The following is a 20,876-nucleotide window of genomic DNA, read 5'->3' as shown; positions in this document are numbered from 1 at the left end:
CAAGATATTGTGAATGTGACTATGTCCCCAGTCCCTGTGGGTTAGCTCCACCCTGGAATTCAGAGGATTAGGCCCAGTTCTCACGGAGCAGCTCATTAGATGGACCGGGCAGGCCCCAGAAAGCAAAGGATTATGTATAGGTGTACAAAGTCTAAACTGCCAAGAGGCACAGAGCACCAGCTTTGGGCTGGACTAAACCAAGGAGGTTTCCAAGAGAAGTCGAGCCTCTGAGTTCTCAATGCGCATGCATGCCTTCTTACCAGGAATTTTCGCCTCTGTTTCCAATGGCTGCCCTGGGCATTGGTGCTGCGATGGGCCTCTGTAGCAACGTGGATCAGATCCCACTCTTCAGGAGTGGGCTCTGGTCGTTGCTGCAGCGAGCGGATCATCTCCTCCTTTCGCCTCCTCTCCCGGTTCTGCTCAATCAGCTTGCGTTTGGCCACCCGCTTTGAATCGTCTAGAACCACTGTTTACCGAAAAAGACACTTTGCATGGCAAACCCCCTCCAATGCTCAGAAATCACTCGCCCTGATTCAAAGGTCAGGTGACTTCCCGAATCACTTAGCAATAGGGTGGCACTACAGAAACCATGCTTAATCACTGGGGCCAAGTCAACTCCTACTAGGCTGATCCAAGGAATAACAGGGTCTGGTTTGAGCTGTGGGGGACTTGCTAGCTGACCCTGCTGACCGACCTAAAGTTGAGGAAAAAGCCCCTCCTCATTTGGATGTACCTTCCCTGGGAAGCAGGAAGTGGGTTAGGTTATATGTATGGGAGTTTCTACTCAACAACTCCCTCTCTAAGGTCATCAAGTGGCAAGATACATCAAATCTACACAGGAGGGGCTGGAGAGATGGCTCAGTGGTCAAGAGCACTGTCTGCCCTTCTGGAGGTCCCTAGTTCAATCCTCAGCAACCACCTGGTGGCCCACAACCATCTATAATATGATCTGATGCCCTCTTCTGGCCTGCAGGTGTACACATAGGGCATTCATATACATAAAATAAATAAATCTTTAAAAATTAATAAAGACTACACAGGACTTCTATTTCCTTTGAGATCAGGGTACCAAATCCTTTGCAATTTGGGACCAAGACTTTAGAATCGTCCTGACCACCCTGCCCCAAAGGTATCCAGGAAGGGATCTGCTACCCTCGAGTTCGACCCCATCCTAGCTGCCCAACTCCACTGCCCCATGGGTGCCTCTTACGGTCCATGGCCATGCCCACAGCGATGCACTTCTTGAAGCGGCACAACTGGCACTGATTCCGGGTGATCTTGTCGATGACGCAGCAGCTGTCATATTTGCAGGAATAGGTGGGATGGAGGTTCTTCTGGATTGTACGGCGAAAGAAGCCCTAGGGTGGGGGTTGGGGATTTGGCTCAGTGGTAGAGCGCTTGCCTAGCAAGTGCAAGGCCCTGGGTTCCGTCCCCAGCTCCAAAAAAAAAAAAAAAAAAGAAGCCCTAGGGTGGAGGCTTATGGAGCAGGGTTCGCCATTAAGACTTCCTCTCCTGAACCAACTACACAGCTCACCGAGTAGGGGAGAGGTGAGGGAAATACACGTCACCTGGCATTCTCCTGTCACTGTGGGCCCAGGATTGCTGGACCCTGCCAGGCCAAAAGACCGGGGGTGGGGGGGGTGGGGGGATGGGGGTGGGGGGACACGACCATGTTCTTACCCTCAGGCTGCAGAGAGATGAGCAAAGTCTGTACTGGCAGAAGTAAGAACAATGAGTGTGGGACGTGGCCTTGGGCCTGGGCTGCTGTAGGGTGCGATGAGGTCTTAGAAGTCTACTTTAAATACTTTTTTAAATGTATTATGCGGGGTGGTCGTGACACAGGCCTTTAATCTCAGCACTCAAGGGGCAGAGGCAGGTGGATCTCTTGTGAGTTCGAGGCCAGCCTGGTCTACAAAGCAAGTTCCAGGCCAGCCAAAACTACACAGAGAAAACCAACCAAACAAAAAGTATCTTTTTTTTTTTTTTTTTCAAGACAGAGAGCCTCATGCAGCCTAGGCTGGATTCAGACTTGATATGTAGCCAAGTATGACCTTGAGCTTCTGAACTCTGGAGTGGCCGGACTGCAGACAAATGCGCTACCACAGCTGGTTTATGTGGAACTAGGGATGGGACCCAGGCTTTGGGAACTCTGAGGAAGCAGTCAACTGACAGCGTTACATCGCCAGCCCTAGAAAGTCTGATTAATTCCTTGCCTATCTTGCTTAATGGCTGTAAAGGCAATGCTGATCCCAGAAGCATTCTCATAGACACTATTTTGCCTCTTATCTGTGCAGGTACGATTTATAAAATAGGAAGATCAGTATCCACGAGAATGCACTGAGTGGAACATTAATAGCTTGGAAACTTTTTTTTTTCTTCCCCCAAATTGTTGCTTTAGTCTTTGTCTTAAAGGAAACACTTGAGGAATCAGGACGACAGCAAGGTGAGTTCTAATACCTGCTGAAGCTTACTTTGTGACAGGCATGTGGCATGCTGCATTTAACCTCCATGTCAAAACTGGGCCTTCTTTTTTTTTTTTTTTTTTCCGGAGCTAAGGACTGAACCCAGGGCCTTGTGCTTGCTAGGCAAGCGCTCTACCACTGAGCTAAATCCCCAACCCCAAAACTGGGCCTTCTTGAGCTGGAGAGATGGCTCAGTGGTTAAGAGCACTGGCTGCTCACCCAGAGGTCCTGAGTTCAAATCCCAGCAACCACATGGTGACTCGCAACCATCTGTAATGGGATCTGATGCCCTCTTCTGGTGTGTGTCTGAAAACAGCTATAGTAGTCTCATATATAATAAGTAAGTAAACCTTTTCTTTTTAAGTGGCGATTATTAAAACAAAACAAAACTGAGCCTTCTCTAGAAGACGCTAAGGTCTGAGAGTCCAGATCTGGGGTGAATGAAATTATTGCACCAAGATAAAGACTCCCAGACCTCACTCTTCACGAGCTCTAGAAGTGGAGAGGGGCACCTCTGTCTTCGGAGCAGGTTCCTCCGGGACCTAGATGTCCTTGAAGCTGAGGATCCTTGCTCTTGGCTACGTTGCTACTCTTATTTCCAGGAACATAGTTCCAGCTATGAGACATGGATCTGGACTGGTTTGGCTGACAGGAAGAGCGAGAAACTTCATGCTTCTGCATTGTGTGTGTGTAAGCCTTTATGCGTTAGTTTGAGAGGTGTTTTTGGATTGGTTTTGGTTTTGGTTTTTGAGACAGGGTTTTTCTGTGTAGCCTTGGCTGTCCTGGAACTCACTCTGTAGACCAGGATAGCCTTTTCAAACTTAGAGATCTGCCTGCTTCTACCTCCCAAGTGCTGGAATTAAAAGCATGTGCCATGACCGCTGGACTTAAAAGAGGGTCTTATGGGCTAGAGAGATGGCTCAGTGGTTAAGAGCACTGACTGCTCTTCCAAAGGTCATGAGTTCAAATCCCAGCAACCACATGGTGGCTCACAACCATCTATAATGGGATCCGATGCCCTCTTCTGGTGTGTCTGAAGACAGTGACAGTGTACTCATCATATATAAAATAAATAAATAAAATCTTTAAAAAATTAATTAAAAAAAAAAAAGAGAGAGAGTCTTATGTAGCCCAGGCTAGCCTCAAGCTCACTATTTGGTTTAGGATGGCCTCGAATTTCTAATCTTTTTGCTTCCACCTTCTGAATATGGGACTATAGACATGCACCACCATGCCTGGTGTCACTTTTAAATGATCTCTTTCTGGAAAGACCTCTACCTGCAGGAGGTGGTAGTCCCGGAAAAGCTACATAGGTTAAATTTAATAGGCTTTTCCAAGTCTGTGGCCTTTAATCCTCTGCTAAAAAGAAACCTTTGGCCATCATCTGTTCCATGTCTCCATTGTGAGCCCTCAGCACAGGTTCTAATCTTTTCATTAGAACATTGGGAGCACCGGGCCTCCTGTTAACAGCAGATTCCTGGGCTCTGCCACAGTAAGGTTAGGACTAAGTAGGGTATGCATAATTACCAGGAATCTTTAATATATATATATATATATATATACATGTGCATGAACACAAGTGTGTGGACACGAATGTATGTGCACGTGTGTGTATGTGCACATGGAGGCCAGAGGTCAACACCTAGCATCCTCTTCAACCCGTCTCCACCTTTTGGACCTCATTCTGTATGTGACACAGGGTCTCACTAAGGGGCTAAGGACAAGGTAGACTGGTGAGCCAGGAGGCCCTGGGCATCTTCCTCTTTCTGTCTCGCAGTTCTGGACTACGGACGGGTATGCTGCCATGCTTGGCTTTGTACATGAAAGTCGAGGGGTCTGAATGTACAACTTCATGATCGTGCAGCAAGCACTTTTCCCACAGGACCAACTCCCCAGCCTCCGTGACTTATATTCTGAAAGACACTGATCCTGTTTGCAGATTGCTTCTTCGGTAGGCTGCAAGTAGTCCGAGAGTACAATGTATACTCTATCCCCCACTCTTTTTTGTGTTTTTGAGACAGGCCTCACTGTGTACCCTTGGATTCAGGGTTTGGAATTTGCTGTGTCAGTCAGGTTGGCTTCAGCCCACAAGCATCAGACTGCCTGTGCCTCCAGGGTACTGAGATTAAAGGTGTGTGCTGCTGCACTGGGCATTCTTTTTGTGATACGGTGTCTTCCTGTGTAGCTGAGGCTGGTCCAGAACCAACCATATATCCCAGGGTGACCTTGAACTCATGGTCTTCATGCCTCAGTCTCCCAAGTGCTAGAATCCCAGATGTGTAGTACACTTAGCTTCACACCCCTTATTCTTAACACACTAAGGATGAATGATGTCTGACCCTAAGTGTTCTTACATGCTTGGCACTGTGTTAAAGGCTATCACAGTCATCTATGATTCTTTTTTTTTTTCTTTTCTTTTTTTTCAGAGCTGGGAACCGAACCCAGGGCCTTGCGCTTGCTAGGCAAGCGCTCTACCACTGAGCTAAATCCCCAAGCCCATCATCTATGATTCTTACCTCTGCCATATACCCTTTTCCCACCCCTCTGCAGCTCTTTAAAGCTGGGCCAGGTGAACTAGCTCCTTTAATTTGCTTATGGTGAAGGTAGCATGATCACCCCCATCTTATCAAAGAAGAAACGGAGGCTCAGAGAGGTTAGACACATGGCGTATGAGTGTCACAGCAAGGGTTATGAACGAACAAGTGATCGGATAAATGCAGGGGAAGAAAAAGGATCTAACAGGTACACTGTAGGTCACATGCTTATAGAGACCGAATTATGCCACATGTGAGACTCAAGGGGAATCAGGCAACAGGGGAGGGACAGGGGACGGCTCATCCATACCTTGCAGCCCTCACAAGTGATACAGCGGTAGTGATAACCGGTGGCCTTGTCCCCACACACGACACACTGCTCGTCTTTGTCCAGGTAACTAGGGATATACCCTGGGAGGGGAAAGGATAGAAGCAGTGGGCATAGGGCGGACCCCAGTGGAGCAACTCCTATACTGTACCCACCCAACTCTACCTTTCTCAGTCATCCCCCAGCCTAGCACCGTGGAGGGGCTCCTTCTCTCAAAGTAGAAAGGAAAAGCCCTGGGGACGTGTCCAGGGAGGAGGGGGTGGGGACTGTCCATCTCTTTCTCTTCAGATATATATACAATGGAAGTTGCTGACTGTCCACTCAGGGGCCTGGCCCACTTCCATGTACTTATATTTTGAGCCTGGACCTTACTATGTTGCCCAGGCAGGCTTGAACCCCTCCCTGTCCAATCAATCCTCCTGTCAGTGGCTTAAATGGCTCTAACTGAAGGTAGGTGCCGTGGTACTTGGCCAAGGTAGGGCTTTTTTTTTTTTTTTTTTTCCTTCCATGTTACATCTAGGGGATAGAATAGCAGAGGGGGTTGGGAGAAGAAACAACCCATCTGGTGGAACCTTTGATGAGAAGCTCATGGGAGGGTCCAAGAGGCCCTTCCTGACCCATGTCCTCCTCAAAGGCCAGGATAGGTTTTGAATCACCACTCTCACCCCCAGACAAATCAACCCATGTAGACCGTTCCCTTGAGAGACATAGGAGGTCCAGGCCTAGCCTTGGAGGAGGCCAAGTATGCTCCACACTGGGGGGAGGGGAGGGAAAGGGAGGGCACATGCAGCCAGGCTCACCTGACATGCTGCTTTTCAGGGGACATTGGCCGTTCTTCCTTTTTCGCTTTCCATCTGGTGACCTGGCACTGCATGGGGCAAAGTGGGAAGAATCAGAGTGGCCTCTGGGCAGTCCCTTCTCACCTAAGAGACTTCCACCCCCTCCCCCTCAGACCTGGCTCTCCCTGTCTTATACCCTTATTCTATCTCCCACCCCTATATCAGCTGATGAAGCTTAGAAAGGGTCTAGCTATCTGGTGGCCGCGTGGGAGAGATAAGGGGTTTTGATGGGGCCAAAACCATGTTTGAGGCCCCAGCACACTCACACAGACAAGTATTGCTATGAGACCCCAAAACACACACACACACACCTCACATGCAATCATGTTTAAACCCCCCCCCACATGAAGACACTGCTCTGAGGCACACATACACATATATACATTCAGCCACAATATATAGGATGGGCCGTTCACATAGTTAAGCCTTTAGTTTATGCCAAACATGCTGAAGTGCTCCTTAGAATATTCTTAAAGCTATGTAACCTTTCAAATGTATATATATATACATATATATATGCAATATGACGCCCACATGTGTGAATAACTATGCAGCCTTCAATATAAACCCAAGTATGGTAATAAGCTGTGGGATCTACAATCTCATGCAATTTTCTGGGCATTCTCAAATGTGTTCTATGGCTTCTGGTACGTGCCCATGTGCTATCGAAGCCTCTGGACAGGCACCTAATGGTGCCGTCCCTCTCTTCCCATGTGAACATGTTGCTCAATTTTTAGGTCATGCACACATACTAAATAACCCATGCTGACTGAAAATATCAGGATTGCGCTGCTCACGGCCCCCATTTAACAAATCAGAAAGCCGAGGGGCCTTTCATACACGGGGGTGCCTTGCTGGAAGCAGCCAGGAAAAAGACCCTGGGCTTCTCCGTGCTAGGTATTTTTAGCAACTCTCAGCCACTGCACATATATGTTGCCAGGTTTTCCACATATGTGTTACATAACCTCAGTACACACGGGTTACATAAGCCTCTACGCATGCAAGGATTGTATAACCTTCCACAACCACCCTGTGTGTGCCCTGTTCCAGGGCCCCTCCTCCTAAGGCCTGATACAGTTCCCAACACACTGACACAGTGACCTTGGCCAGGGTCACGGTCACAGACAGCCTTGTGCTTCACACACCCTGGGGATTACCCCTGTCTGGTTCCTACAAGGCTGGAAGGTCAGGCTTGCCTCCGGCCTTCTGGTAGTGTGAGAGCAGGGAAACTCAGACCACTTAGGTTCAAGTTGAGCAGCAGGAGGCTTTGGCTATTGCCAGCCTCAGAGCCTCTGGGTGCTGTACCAGGCATAGCCACAAGGTGGCACATAGTCATGGGGGAGGGGAGAGCTAGGAGAAGCGGTGCCTCAGCTCTGAGGGACTAGGAACTTAATTTCTACCTTTTTATAGGACCTAAGAGCAGGCTCTCCCAGAAGTGTAAGCAGAGAAATATAGGAGATCCAAGTGGCGGTTACATGGGGAGATCAGTCTGTCTCATAAGTCTAATCATGAGAAGAGGGCTTTTGGGGAAGGGGCTTTCTTAACCAGTGCCCCACTTACACAACCCAAATTCCATCTACTATTTCTGACCCTCCAAAGGTCTTAGGCACCGGTCGTGGGCACAAGGGCTTTGCTTGGCCAAGCTTCCGGCCTTCTGGCTCAGGATCTGTTCTCCTAGACAACAGTTAGCTACACTGCTCCCCAGAGCACCCCACCCCAACTATTTCCCTGGCCATAGGCACAGGATGTACCCTGCTCTTGGGACACCATGCCAAATGGGATAGAGCTCTGTGCCACTTGGAGCAGATAGGGAAAGCAGAGACCCTCTAAACTGACGTAGGTTAGGGCAGTGCAAATGAGTGGTAACCTCTCCCTGGCTGTGTGTGTACAAGGTGACACCGCCTCGTCCGTCCGTGTGGAAGCAAAACTTTCGTAGCTGATGTGTAATTCCACTTCCTGGGAGGAGCTGCATGGCAGCGCCCGCCTTTGACCATGAACAAGGAAGAGCGTGTGGGGTTTCCAATAGATTCCAAAAATAAGTGTGGGCTGTGACCAAAAGTTATTGGTGCCTGTCCCCGGAAATGTTATGTTACATGCACATTGGCTTGCGGATAACACGCTTATTTGTGGTCAGGTGGTGAATGGACTGGGAGAAAGAACAAAATGGCAAGGCCATTGAGGTCACACTCGCTCGAGTGAGAGTAACTACCAGAGGAGACAATGTGTGGGGGTGGGGCCATTAAGACGGCCCTGCGCTGTCAAGGAAGGGGCCGAGTGTCTGTTGCTTGTCATGATTCTGTTTCCTACCACTTCCTCCTTCAAAATGAGCATCTCTCAATCTGAGTGCCTAACTCCCTGAGACATAGGAACATGCCCTCGACCCCGAGACTAAGACAGACAGCAGGCTTGCTGGCTTCAGGTCCATTTCCAGGGGTGCTTAAAAGTCAGTGTCTAAAACAGAGACCAGCTCTCTTTTACCCAGAGAGCTGTCTATGTCTGCTGCTATGAGTAGGTACGACCAGGTCGCCAGGCCCATTCATTACCTGTTCTCCTCTGGGTCTGACCCACACTCCACCTTGCTTGGCTTCTGTTCCATTCACTTCAATTCCATCCGGGATGCCCTCCAGCACGCCAAGAGACTGGGGTGGGCACACTGCCCCCCCCCACGCCCACAGGCCACCCACCCCCCGCCACCCAGGCCCTAGGGGACAGCACCCATAGTATCCCCCTCAGTACTCAGCCTTTCACACCATGCCCTGTGCCCCAAAAAAACGGGAGGGCCGGTGGTTAGAGGGGCTGGGGAGTGGCAGGTGGGAGAGCTAGGGGCAAGCTGGCTTGGTAAATGGTACTGGGTTAGGGGCTGGGAAGTCTTCAGAGACTTGTCCTGTCTGGAGATACCTGTGGAAAGAAGAGAGAGGCAGGGGTAAGAAGTTGCCGTAGGGCTGGAGAGATGGCTCAGCGGTTACGAGCACTGACTGCTCTTCCAGAGGTCCCGAGTTCAAATCCCAGCAACCACATGGTGGCTCACAACCATCTGTAATGAGATCAGATGCCCTCTTCTGGTGTGTCCGAAGACAGTGACTTATATATAATAAATAAATAAATCTTTAAAAAAAAAAAAAAAAAAAGAAGTTGCCGTAGCGGTGTGCCAGGGAGAAAGGTTTGGTGGAGATATGTAGTAGCTTTCAGGGGCCTAGAGCAAGATGGCGGTGGGAACGGAGGGGAGGCATAGGAACAGGACCAGAATAACCTCATATCACAGGTGCAGTTGGAGAGCTACAACGCAGGCCCCAGACACAGGGAGGGATGAAGGGAGAGAATGAGGTCATCTAGGCAGCAGGCAACAAGTCTGGATTCTCACATTCAAACAAATGCCTGGCCCTTTATGAGCGCCTATTAAACCTTAGCCATTGTTACCACCCTTTAACCAAGATTTCTTAGGATTCGTCAGTGTTACAGGGCAAGAGGGGAGCTGAGACAAGCAGTTTGCCTCTCAGGCATAGGGGTCCCCACAAAGGCAGGGTGGGGCAGGGGAATAGCATATGGGGATTATGAATGTTCGTTCACACTAATGTCTCCTGGGGGTGGGGCAGCCTGGGAATGGAACCCTAGGCCTTGTACCTGCTAGGCCAGAGCTCTACCTCCAGCTTGTATCCCTACCCCACACTATGTCTTGAAGGAGCGAGGAGGCAACAGAGGCGAATGAGAAGTGACTCTCAGCTTCCTGTGCATTAATGAAACCCCGGTTCCTGCCCCTTGAGGATTTGGTGGTTTGTTTTTTCTTTTGAGTTTAGGCCTCAACTGTGTAGCCCTGGCTAGCCAGGAACTCACTATATAGACCAGGCTGTTCTAGAACTCACAGAAATCCAGCTGCCTCTCCTTCTGGGCTGCTGTATTACCACGCCTTACTCCTTTAAGGGTTTTTAAATCTCTCACAGCAAGTCTCAAATCCCACCGTCCCGTTTAAGGATCAGAATCAGCTGACTTAGCTGAAGAAGAAGGGAAATATCACGTGCAGATGTTGACTGAACAGATCTGTGTCTTCTGAAGGGGGCACGGGAACTCCGCAGACGGAAGGGCCGGGCGTGTGCGTCACCAAAGTGCTAGACACCCCCACCTCCAGTTCCTCTGAGCTGCCCACTGGGACCTTGTTGCAGGACCTGTACCCTCCTGTCTGTATACACTTAGGAGCTAGAGGTAGAAGGATTAGGAGTTCAGGGTCATTTTTAGTTACACAGTAAATTTAAGATCAGTCTGGGCTAAGGACCCCATCTTTAAAAAAAAAAACAAAAACTGGGGTTGGGGATTTAGCTCAGTGGTAGAGCGCTTGCCTAGCAAGCGCAAGGCCCTGGGTTCGGTCCCCCACTCTGAAAAAAAAAAAAATTTAAAGCAAAAAAAAAAAAAAAAAAAAAAAACTTTCTTCCCCCAGATGGATCCAGACTTAATAATGTTTACCTATAGTCCCAGTACTCAGGAGACTGAGAAGGAGGACTGTGACAAATCCAAGGCAAGTCTGGTCTATACAGTGGCCCTCTACCTCAAAAACAAAACAGGATAACATTAAAAGAAATAATAAAATGAACTTAACAGATGGGGAAACTGAGTCAGAAGGCTTGGTGATTCCCTCAAGTTCATGCAGCTAGGAAGCAGGTGGCTTGGGGACAACAACGTCACAGTCTCTAAAGCAAGCCTTTCTCTGCTATTAGGAGCTGGGGTAGTGCTAGACCGAGCCCCCACCTCCCGTTCCTCTGAGCTGCCCACCATGACCCTGTTGCAGACCTGTGCCTTCCTGTGTGTATGCACTTAGGCAGGTGCAGGCATAAAGGAGGGAGACAAAGGGTAAGGCTCCCACGTACAACTCACGTGGCTGCTGTACCAGAGACCTTGCCTTGGGCCCCCCTGCCCCACCCCCTTGAGTTGATAAGGAGTCGGTCCAGAGGAGGGGGCAGAGATAAGGCAGGGCATTGGGTAGGGGCAGGGCATCAGGACAGGCCTCTACACTCAGGCAACCCCTGGGTGGAGAGAATAGGAGGAGCACAGGAAAGGGGCCCACTCTGTCTCTGACACCCCAGGCTAGGACTGGGCACTGGGGGCTGGACAGGAGTTGGGGGGGTGAGTGGGGAGACTTAGCCCAGGGAGCCGTCAAGAAAGTAGGTCAAGTTTTTCTTGGCTTGTGGAGAAATTCCTGTTATAAATTTATAATGGCATAGCCAGCCCTAAGGGGTGGAGGTGGGGGAGGAGAAGAAGTGGGTGGGGATGCCCAGGGCTGGGCACTGGGGCCTACTGCTCTTGGCTAGAACAGAGGGGCAACAGCAAGGAGCATTCTGGGGGGGCTGGACAATAGAGACTGTTCTGTCTCCCATTGCTCTCGGTGCCCAGTAAGGCTTCATTTAGTCAATCTGTCTGTCTGAATCTTTCTCTTTCTTTCTCTCTCTCTCTCTCTTTGGGTCTGGGTGTCTCCCTCCCCACAGTCCCCCCTCCCCACCGTGCCTCAGTGCTTGGCACACCCTGGCTGCGGTGCTGCCCCCGCCTGTCTCCTGCCCGCCTGGCACACTGCCATCACTTGTTTACAGAAGCTGGAAAAATCCACTCGCCAGCCGGAGGCCCAAGCGCCCCCAGGGAAGGGAGGAGGCAGACCCAAGAGTGGGCAAGCAAAGAGAGGGGCAGCCCTGGGGAACAGGCCTTGGGGGCAGGCAAAGAATGCCGGGGTGTGGGGTGTGTAGGAATGGGTGTTAGCGACTGTGGGCAGGGCCTGGCAGGGAACCCCAGCAGGAGCCAGTGATGGGAAGCTCCTGCCTCAGGCCATAGCTCTGGAGGTGCCCTTCCCCCCAGTATCCCACCACGACCAGTTGCTACAAGGCAGACCTGGGGCAGTGCCAATCTAAGCCACCCCGTTTATTTCCCCTCTCTCCTCCCTGGCCCAGCCTTAACTCCAAGTGTGTCTGGGCACTGCCAAGGGCTTGCACGTGCCCACAGCGGGAGGGGCAGGGTCCTTGTCTGCCCCATCTCTGGGCTGAGCTGAATGTACCCCAGTGCCAGGTGGTGTAGCCCAGGTTATGGTTGTCTCCTGGAGGTGGAAGAGGGTCAAGGTGCTAGCTTCACTTCTTATGGCATTTGCTTGGCCCTTAGCAAGAGTCTAGAACCCCTGGGGACACCTGAAAACCTCTCCAAGGATATATGGGCCTCTGAGGCTACACAAAGCCCAGGCAGAGGCCTAGCATGGAGGAAGGTGTGGACCATGTGAGTCCATGCTGGGTAGCTAGGCGTAGGAAAAGGTTAGTGGAAAAGCATGTTATGTCAGAGATAACACCCTGAAGAGCGGCCTCTCTCCCCTCTTTCTGGAATCCAGCTTAATATTCCCCAGTTCATGTCTAGTACCTCTTTGGCTGGGGTAGGTGAAGAGCTCAGACCCAAGGAGACAGAGGGGGTGGAGCTGTGGGGTTCAGGCACTCAGATGGACAACTGGACAGCAAGCCCCACCTGCCTGCTGGCCCGACGACCCACTCTTTCTTAGTCAGATAAGAGCTGTTGGGTGGCAGTATGGGCAAGCTGCCCATAGAGGGGGAAGCATTTCATTAAGCTTAAGTGATTCTGCAACGAGGGGATGGGGACAAGAAGCCAATGCGGCATCCGTGGGCACCGTGCCAGGTTCCCACTGCTGCCTGTCCTATTCCGTAGTTCTGTGGGTCCCTGGGATACCCCCAAAGGCCTCCCGAGGCTGCCAGCAGGGCCTGTTCCCTAGTTGTCTAGTAGCAAGTGGTCTGAATACCTCTGAGTATCTGTACATGGCTTTGGCTCTACCTTTCTGGGGCCCCTGAACTTTGTCCTTAAGGCTTTGAAGAAAGCCCAGCCATCCTGGATACACACACACACACACACACACACACACAGTAGGGTGTAAAGGGGAGAAAAGGGAGGAAGAGACAGGTAACAGGAATGATGAGCAAAGAGGGAGACAGAGGGAGGAACAAAGACAGGAGGCAGGGAAGATTCAGGTAGAGTCAGGGGTGTCCAGGAAGTAGGGGCCAAGAGAGAAGGGGGCAAGGAGAAGGAAGATGGGAGAGGAAAGGGTGAAATGGGAAGAACAGATAAAGGGAGGAGGGGAGAGACCGATGGAAGAGAAAGACAAAGGGAGAAAGGAAAATAACAAAGAAAGATGGGTGGGGGGTGCTTCTGCCCTGCCTAAGTCCCACCCCATGGAGGTTGGGGGAGGGGGGAGTAGAAATGGTTTCCACGGTGACAGCTGGTTCTTGGTGGCCTGGCATGTGGACTATTAATAGTGCTGTGGGTAGGTTCACACCCCCCTCTCCCCTTCCCCTCTGCTTGCTACTAGGATGGGCAGGCTGAAGAGCCCCCCACCAATACTGCCCAAGTCCCAGTCATCTGCATAGATGTCCTGATTCCATACTATAGAATCATCAAGGGTAATGTGGAGAGGCCAGGGCAGCCACTGTAGCCCTAGACATACACGGGCGTGCACAGGCAAATAGGCATCTGTGTGCAGACGTGCCTGGTGCCAACATGGGTTCCCACAAGTAGCCACCAACCTAACAGTGGCTAGGGGGCATCTATGGACATCGAGGACCTGTGGTAGCAGCATGCACCCTACGTTTTGAGGCAGATGTCTCCCCAGGACTGGGGTCTATCCCTCCTTCACAGGCCCCCTACCCTGTTCTGTTCTCAGGTAATGATTGGGCAGGATTGCCCCACCCAGTTCTCGGCTATCCCGGTGCCAGGAGAGACTGAAGGAGGGAAGGCAGGGACTATTTGGCAGGTGTCAGAGAAGTACACACAGACATAGGCACAGCTTTATGGATAGGGGTGGGGGTGGGGAACCGGAGAGGCAGCACCTCTGGGTGGGATCTTGCTTGGGATTCTAGAACTTAAGAGCAATAACCCAGAAGTCAGATTTCCTAGCTTACTGGAGGCCTTAATACTAGGGAATGGGAGATTAGATGGGGGATGTGCGTGTGGGGAGACTGGTTGCTTTAAACAAAGGATCCTCCCTGTCCCCCCTCCACCGCCACCACCACAAAGAATATAACAGGAAATTCCCCCCTGCAGGTCAAAGACAGAAAGACATAAACAGTAGCCTGTCTTGGGCCAGATGCCCAGTATTAACATCAAAGACAGCGCTTCAGACCCACTCTCTATAACCTTACCCACCTGCTTCTTCTCCCTTCCCCTAGTCAAGGCATCAAGTACCAAGGGTGCTAGGTCTAGGATCACCTCCCTGGTCATGCCCAACCTTCACACTTTTAAGTGATGGATGGGTGTATACCCAGTCTTCACAGAATTTCAGATCCCTTTTCCCAATTCCCCTCAGAAAAAGCAGCAGGAGATCCAAGTCTCCAAGAAAGCAGAGTTAGGAGCACTCCCCTCCCGCCCCCGCCAAAAAAAAAAAAAAACCCAAAACTGGGCATAGTATACTCTCCCCATTCCACCCCCAGCCGACAGGGTAATTGGAGCTGGGAGCTAGGGCAGCTGAACGCTAGAGGCATGAATGTCATGGGGCCAAGGCGCTTACAGCAGATGGCACCACGGGCACAGGGCTCGGGGGTACTCCTGCACTCTACTCTTCTAAAGCAGAAGGAATTGTCTACCAGCCACAGAAAGCATCACCTCGGAAGGGAAGGAATGGTGTAGGGAAAATGAAAGCAGGATGTTCTTCGAGGCACCCCAGGGAGGCAAGAGCTAGCCCCCACCCAGTCAGAACTGGCAGAGGCAGAGGGAGGGAGGCAGAGAGCAGGATAGGAGACACAGAGGGGGAGAGAGAGCAGGAAAGAATAAAAGAATAGAAAAGGAAGGAAGGAGAGAATGGAAGGGGGAGGGAGAGTGTGCGTGTGTGTGTGTGTGTGTGTGTGTGTGCGCGCGCGCGCGCGAGCGCGTGAGAGAGAAAGAGAGAGAGAGAGAGAGAGAGAGAGAGAGAGAGAGAGAGAGAGAGAGCGCAGCAAATGCAGCTGAGTCTCAGGCACACACATGGACACGTGCAGACTCACACATTCACCCCGCATGCGCAGAACTGCAGGGCTCCAGTACCCGTTCCAGGAGATATTCAGAGCCCTACCCGGCCCACACATGCACAAAACACTCTCACATGGATGCATGCACAACACGCCCACTCACTGATGTGTATGAAAATGCGGATAGTCACCGAAGCTCGTCCCCTCCTCCTCCCCATGCCTGGTAAGAGAGAAAATGAAACGTGCAGCCAGAGCTTCAGAGCCAGGAGCTCATCTCTTCCTCACAAGAGGAAGGGGAGGTGGAGGAAGACGAGAAGGTGGGTGGCTGCTTGGCTCAAAGCACCGCTCTTTGCCACTGCCGAGTGGGTGTGGCTGTGCCCCTGGCACTAACAGTAAACCCTAACTCCCTGCTCTCCGGGTCAAACGCCCACCCCCAAAGCAAAGGGACAGGACAGTATTTCCGGGTACAATAATATCCATTTTGTCTCCCAGTCTACCTGTGAACTTCTGACCTCTTTAACAAACAGGAAGGAGGTCCCTATTGGTACCCTTAGCTCTTGCCCATCAGGCAAAAGGACATGACACGTGTCCCGCTGTACTAGAGCCACAGACGTCTCAGTGAGGGACGGAACTGTCTCTGGTTCCTGGTGGCACGTGCATCCTCAGCCTGGGGAGGAGAGAGATCCACAGGAACGACTTACCGTGCCAGGCAGCGATAGATTGAACATGCTAACATCCTGCCTTATTGGTCTTGTCTTTTCTTCCTGTGGTGCTAGGGCTCAAACTTGGGATCTCACGCACGCCAGGCAAGTGTTCTGCTGGCAGGCTATAGCCCCATGCCCAATATTATGTTCCTGACCCTTACCCTAAGCAGGTAATACATAATAAAAAGCCAGGCCCCAAGTTATACAACTGGTGAATAGCAGAAACCCAGCCCCCAACTCCCAGCCAGTATTCTGTCCACACACCACACCTGCCTCCTCTCAAGAGGTTCCAAAGTTCCCCTAAGTGCCTCGGCAGCCATGAGACCTGGAATTGAGATCGTCTCTCACACCAAAGGTTCCAAGTCAATCTACTAACAGACACTGCCCGTTCATTGTCCTTACTTAACCTTGAAGAGCAGGGGCTGAATAAATGGGGCTTGTGGGAAAGAGGATCCCGTCCCTTAGACCCACAGCCAAGTAAGGGACACCAGGACAGATCCAGGATCTCCAGGTACTGGTCAGTTTCCTCTCTGCCACCACCTTTTATAGCGGACGCTATGAACAGAGGAATCTGGCATCTGTGCACCAGGACTAGGTCCTGGTAGGTAGCTGGGGTGATGGGACCCCCAAGGAGGAGAAAAGGAGCTGCTCCCCTCCCCAAGTTCCTAGGTTGACAGAGCCCACCCTGCCTTTGTTCATGTTTGCACTCTCTTTCTCTTTGTGTCTCTCACTGCCAACACTGAGGTTCGCCCCAAGAGAGATGTGGTGACACCCAGCATTCACGCATGTGCCCTTAGCCGAGGAGGTGTGTCCCGGGCTGAGATGCCAAGGGCTCCTTTTAAGTTAAAAGGTGAGGGGTCAGAGGAAGCGGGGCAGAGAAGCCTGCAGTGGGTCTTGTTAGAAAAAAAGAATAAAAGAGACCAATCTGTGGTCCAGAGGGTGAGGTGGCTGGACCCCTGCTGTTCCCCTCACTTCTGTTCCCATCCCTGTCATGGTCAGGAGACCTATCTCTCTACCCGACTTCTATCAGAAATCCCAGGGTCTCCAGGCACGAACTAGTTGCTTTGCGGGGGTTAGGAAGTCTCACTTTGTATCCCAGGCTGGCTTAGAACTCCTAGTCTTTCTTCCCTAGCCTTTCCAGCCAGTGCCAGGATTACAGCTTGTGCCATTCACTACACCTGGTTAGGAACGGGGCACTTAAACAGGGCATATCTACTTAAAGCAGTATATATGTGTCTGTCTGTCTGAGGCAGGGCCTCATGCCACTCAGGCTAGCCTTCGACTCTTCTATGCAGGTGAGACTGGCCTTGAAACTCCTGACTTAGCTCCCCAAGCACTTAGTGTAGTTTAGCATTTATACAGGTGGAAAGCTAAACCAGGTAGATATTATCATCTCTAGTTTACGGATAAGGCAAGAAGGAAATCAAAGTCTTCTCAAGGTTACACACTTATCGGGAGGCATTTAGGGTTCAAATCCAGGCAGTTGAGCTCCAAAGTGAACAACAAAATCCCGCTTTTAACCATGACAACATAAACCCCGCAGTGGGTCCTGCTAGAAGGATACCTTGTCCTTTCGTCTGGCCCCGTAGCCCCTGTGACAAACCTCCATTTGTCTTTCTGTTGAAGTCTAGGAGTACTCTACAACAACCATCACTAACGCATTCTTATCCAAGCAGGCCAAGGCTGCAGGGTGCGTAGTCAGGCATGTTAGTCCCCCCCACCATGCATTCTCCCCCACAGGCATTGGGGCGCCTGTACCAGTAGCCTCTGTTCAACTTCCCTCCCTGAAAGAGCCACCCTTTCTGTTCTCCTGTGTGGGCTACGGTCTTCCCCTCACCCAATTTGGCACAGTCTAAACAGCTGTACCCTCAGAACCAAGCATGAAGCTGTGCAAAGAAGACACAGCTGTCGGGACATCTCTGAGGTGGGTCTCAGAAGCTAGGGATGTGAAGAAAGGCCCCGAGTTCTAATTCAGACCCCGCCTGGGTCCAGTCAGGGGAGGAGCCTCCTCGCTGGCTCCTTAAAGAGCTGTGGCTTGAACCTAAGGTCCTCTCACTGAATTGACCAAGGTTGGCTGGATGGGCCTGCCAGCTTGAGGGGTCAACACATGCAGTAGCCTATTCCCCTTCCCTCCCCATTCCCAGCCCCCAAAATTTGCTGGCCAGCCACAGCTGTGGCGTTGAGGAAGCGCAGGATGTCCTGAACAGCCAGCTGAGCACGCCCCCCCCCCAACCTCCTACTGACCCCAGAGGAAGGCTGGGCGGGCCAGAGGGCCTGAATCTGAGTATTAACAACTGGAAAAGTATGAAGAATGTTGTTGCCAGCTTGGAGAAAAGAGGCCGTGGCAGAAACAGAGAGGAGCACAGGGCAAGACAGAACGTTACAAACTGGCGGAGGAACAGCAGGAGTCAGACACCCCAAGACAGCAACAGAGAGAGAGAGACGGAGTTAGAGAGAAATTCCAAGTCAAAAATACACCTCACTCACTCAGCCACTCGCCAGCTTACGGCCTCCTAAGGAAAGCTTCCAAGTTTGGACAGGAGGGCCAGAGGTGAGAAAAGGGGCGGATTCGCAGTGGGAGGCTAGCACTCAGCTGGGGACAACTAAGGGTCCCCAGGAAAGGCCCAGCCAAATGACCCCAAGCAGAGGCAGCTAGGTCCACACTGGCTTACAGGCTAGGGATGAGAGGGCCAGAGAGCCACTCCCAACTCTTCCCCAGACACCCCTCCCCCAGCAACCAGGACAAACCCAGCTGCTAGAAGTCACTGGACACTGCTGCAGGCCTATGACTCGGCCCTCTGGAACCCCCTTGCACCCACTTTGCTCTTGTTTCCCCTGTCCCTCTAAAGAGGGGGCGGAGGGGGGGAGCCCATTGCTACACAGTGCCAGAGCCTAAAAGATAGAAAGAAGCCAAAGAGAAAAGTCTGTGATTATGTGCATTTAAGCGCCTTCCCGCCCCCAGCTACAATGTGTCAACCTGCAGGGTTATCTGGACACTGCCAGGTGGGACCTGTGACTTCAGTCGGAGCCCTGTGCATGGCCCCTGCACCTGTGAGACTAGGTGTAAAAAAGTGCACCTGTGCCTAGAGTTCCCACAGTCAATCAATTAACAAGTGTTTACAGAGCACATACTGTGCTAGGCTCTGGGTGGGATCCAGGCTCTTCTAGAGATTCTCCCATGTCTTAAGGAGCCTGCCATCTAGTAACTGGTATGGCCAGTGACAGAAATGAAACTATTTTATCAGGAATGCATGCTTTGCACCATTTTTGCAGAAAAGTCTTTTAACACAGATGAAGGTGATTTCCTCCGTAGCAGGGATTTTATTGTCTACAGAACCTCAGCTCCACAGATGAATCCAGGAAAATACTTGTTGCTAAATTGTGTACAAATGTATTGATGTGTAGCCTCAGGTTTGTTTGTTTGTTTGTTTGCCTGAGTGACAGTGACTGTCATGGCAAGCAATGATGGCTGCTGCACGACTGGGCACATGTGCACATGTGTGTGCTTCTGAATGATAAAGTCTTTTATGGTCGTGGGGCTGTGTGCAAATTGCCATGTGTGCATGCATGCATGCATTCGATAGTGACTTTCTCGGTGTGGGTGACAGCGACTCCTCCTTACCCCGGTGTGTGACAGCAGCTCCCTGTGAACCTGTGCGTGGGTATGTGCATAGGCTGTCTCTCCGCTCTGCTCTTGGTCTCCCGTGGGTGTGTCCCACCCCAGGAGCTCCACTATGCAGTGGCGGCCTGCCTCTTCCCTTGTCCCCATGTGGGTGTGTCCAGCAGCTCCTGTCCTTGAATCTGCCTGGGTGTCCCCGAGTGTGCATGTGGCTGTCTGTGTAGGCATATCTGTGTCTGCATGTCACCTTTGCCTCCCCCTTCATCTTGGACAATGGCCCCCTTCATCCCCTCCCCCTCTTGGGTCCAGAGCCAGCATTCTGGGGCAGGCTCCCATCTCCCTGGCTTTCCTTCTGTGTGCTCCCCCTCCAGTCCCTAAAATGGGTGGCTCTCTCCATTGCCTCTGACATCTTCCCAGGCCTTCTTTTCACACTGGACAAGGGAGGGCCCAAGACAGAAAAGGGGCATCAGAGACACGTTGCAAAGGGAGGGAAACAGGGGAAACATGCACAGGCGCGCGTGCCCGCGTGTACACACACACACACACACACACACACACACACACACACACACACACACCACGGGTCCATTTCTTCCTCTCTTCCCCAACCACAGGCCAGCAATTCTAATCATCCAGGGACCATCAAGTACACCCCCACTACTACACGCTCACACTCCACCCCCCCCGACTCCACCCCACCCGCCGCGTTTTTGCAATTAGGAGTGTTGCAACCAGAAAGCCATGCTCAACTGGAGAGGTGGGGAGGGGAGGGGGGCTTCTCTCTCCCCCAGCCCATGCAAGCCCCCCCACCCTGCCGCACCCACATTGCCCTCCGTAGCTAGAGGCAGCTTTGCAAAGGCTATTCGGTCTCTTTGGCTGGGGGCTTGGTGGGGGTGGGGGGTACACGACAGGCTTCTGGCACACCGTAAACAAACCGCGGCGCGGCGCGGCGGGCGGGGGAGCTTCGGCAGGCAGCGGGGCCCATCCCGGGAATGCGCAGCAGACCGGCCGGACAGAGGCCGGGGCGGGCCCTCGAAGGGGAGGCCCAGACGCCATCTCCGCGGGCGAACCCCAGGGCCCACCGACCACTTAACAGCACCTTCCTTCCCCAGGGCGTAAGTGACTAGCTCTCGGGCTGTGACAGGGTCACCCGGGCGCCGGGAAAGGCTGAGGTCGGCGGCGGGAACCCCCTGGGCGCCCCCAGCCCGCCTCCGAGCTGGCCAGAGACCCGCGGCTTTGCATAATCAATCGCGATGCATTTGCATATTAATGCCCCCTCGCTCCCTCCTCCTTACCTCGGCTTGGCGCGCTGGACCGAGCTGAGCAAGGACGCGGGGGTCTCAGCGCCCCGTGCCGGGGGCGTCCATGGGGGGCCGGTGGGGCCCGGGCCGCCCGCCTCCAGCGCCGGGGTGTGAGTGCGAGTGAGC

General features: G+C 52.1%; 2 protein-coding genes across 5 annotated transcripts in view; one reads left to right on the top strand and one right to left on the bottom strand.

Annotated features, from left to right (window-relative positions):
• The window catches only part of Thra (thyroid hormone receptor alpha), a 27,527-nt gene extending 6,651 nt beyond the window's left edge, over positions 1–20,876 (bottom strand). Inside the window, exons 1-6 of one of the 2 annotated variants that reach the window (NM_001017960.2) lie at positions 20,745–20,876; positions 8,707–9,061; positions 6,125–6,192; positions 5,307–5,407; positions 1,211–1,358; positions 261–466 (exon numbers count right to left, since the gene is read on the bottom strand). In NM_001017960.2, the coding sequence (NP_001017960.1) occupies positions 261–466; positions 1,211–1,358; positions 5,307–5,407; positions 6,125–6,192; positions 8,707–8,759 (576 nt within the window). In that variant the 5' untranslated portion in view covers positions 8,760–9,061; positions 20,745–20,876. 2 annotated transcript variants of the gene reach the window in all.
• Positions 20,423–20,876, top strand: part of Med24 (mediator complex subunit 24) — a 37,715-nt gene continuing 37,261 nt past the window's right edge. For all 3 annotated transcript variants that reach the window (XM_087574085.1, XM_087574080.1, XM_087574078.1), the window contains exon 1: positions 20,423–20,564. The gene's annotated coding sequence lies outside the window, so the exon portion shown is untranslated. The remainder of the gene's footprint in view (positions 20,565–20,876) is intronic.

The sequence above is a fragment of the Rattus norvegicus genome, chromosome 10 (genome assembly GCF_021556685.1).
Source record: "Rattus norvegicus strain SHRSP/BbbUtx chromosome 10, alternate assembly SHRSP_T2T, whole genome shotgun sequence".
Taxonomy (NCBI): domain Eukaryota; kingdom Metazoa; phylum Chordata; class Mammalia; order Rodentia; family Muridae; genus Rattus; species Rattus norvegicus.
The sequence above is the reverse complement of the archived record's forward strand: the minus strand, read 5'-3'. Positions and strand labels throughout refer to the sequence as shown.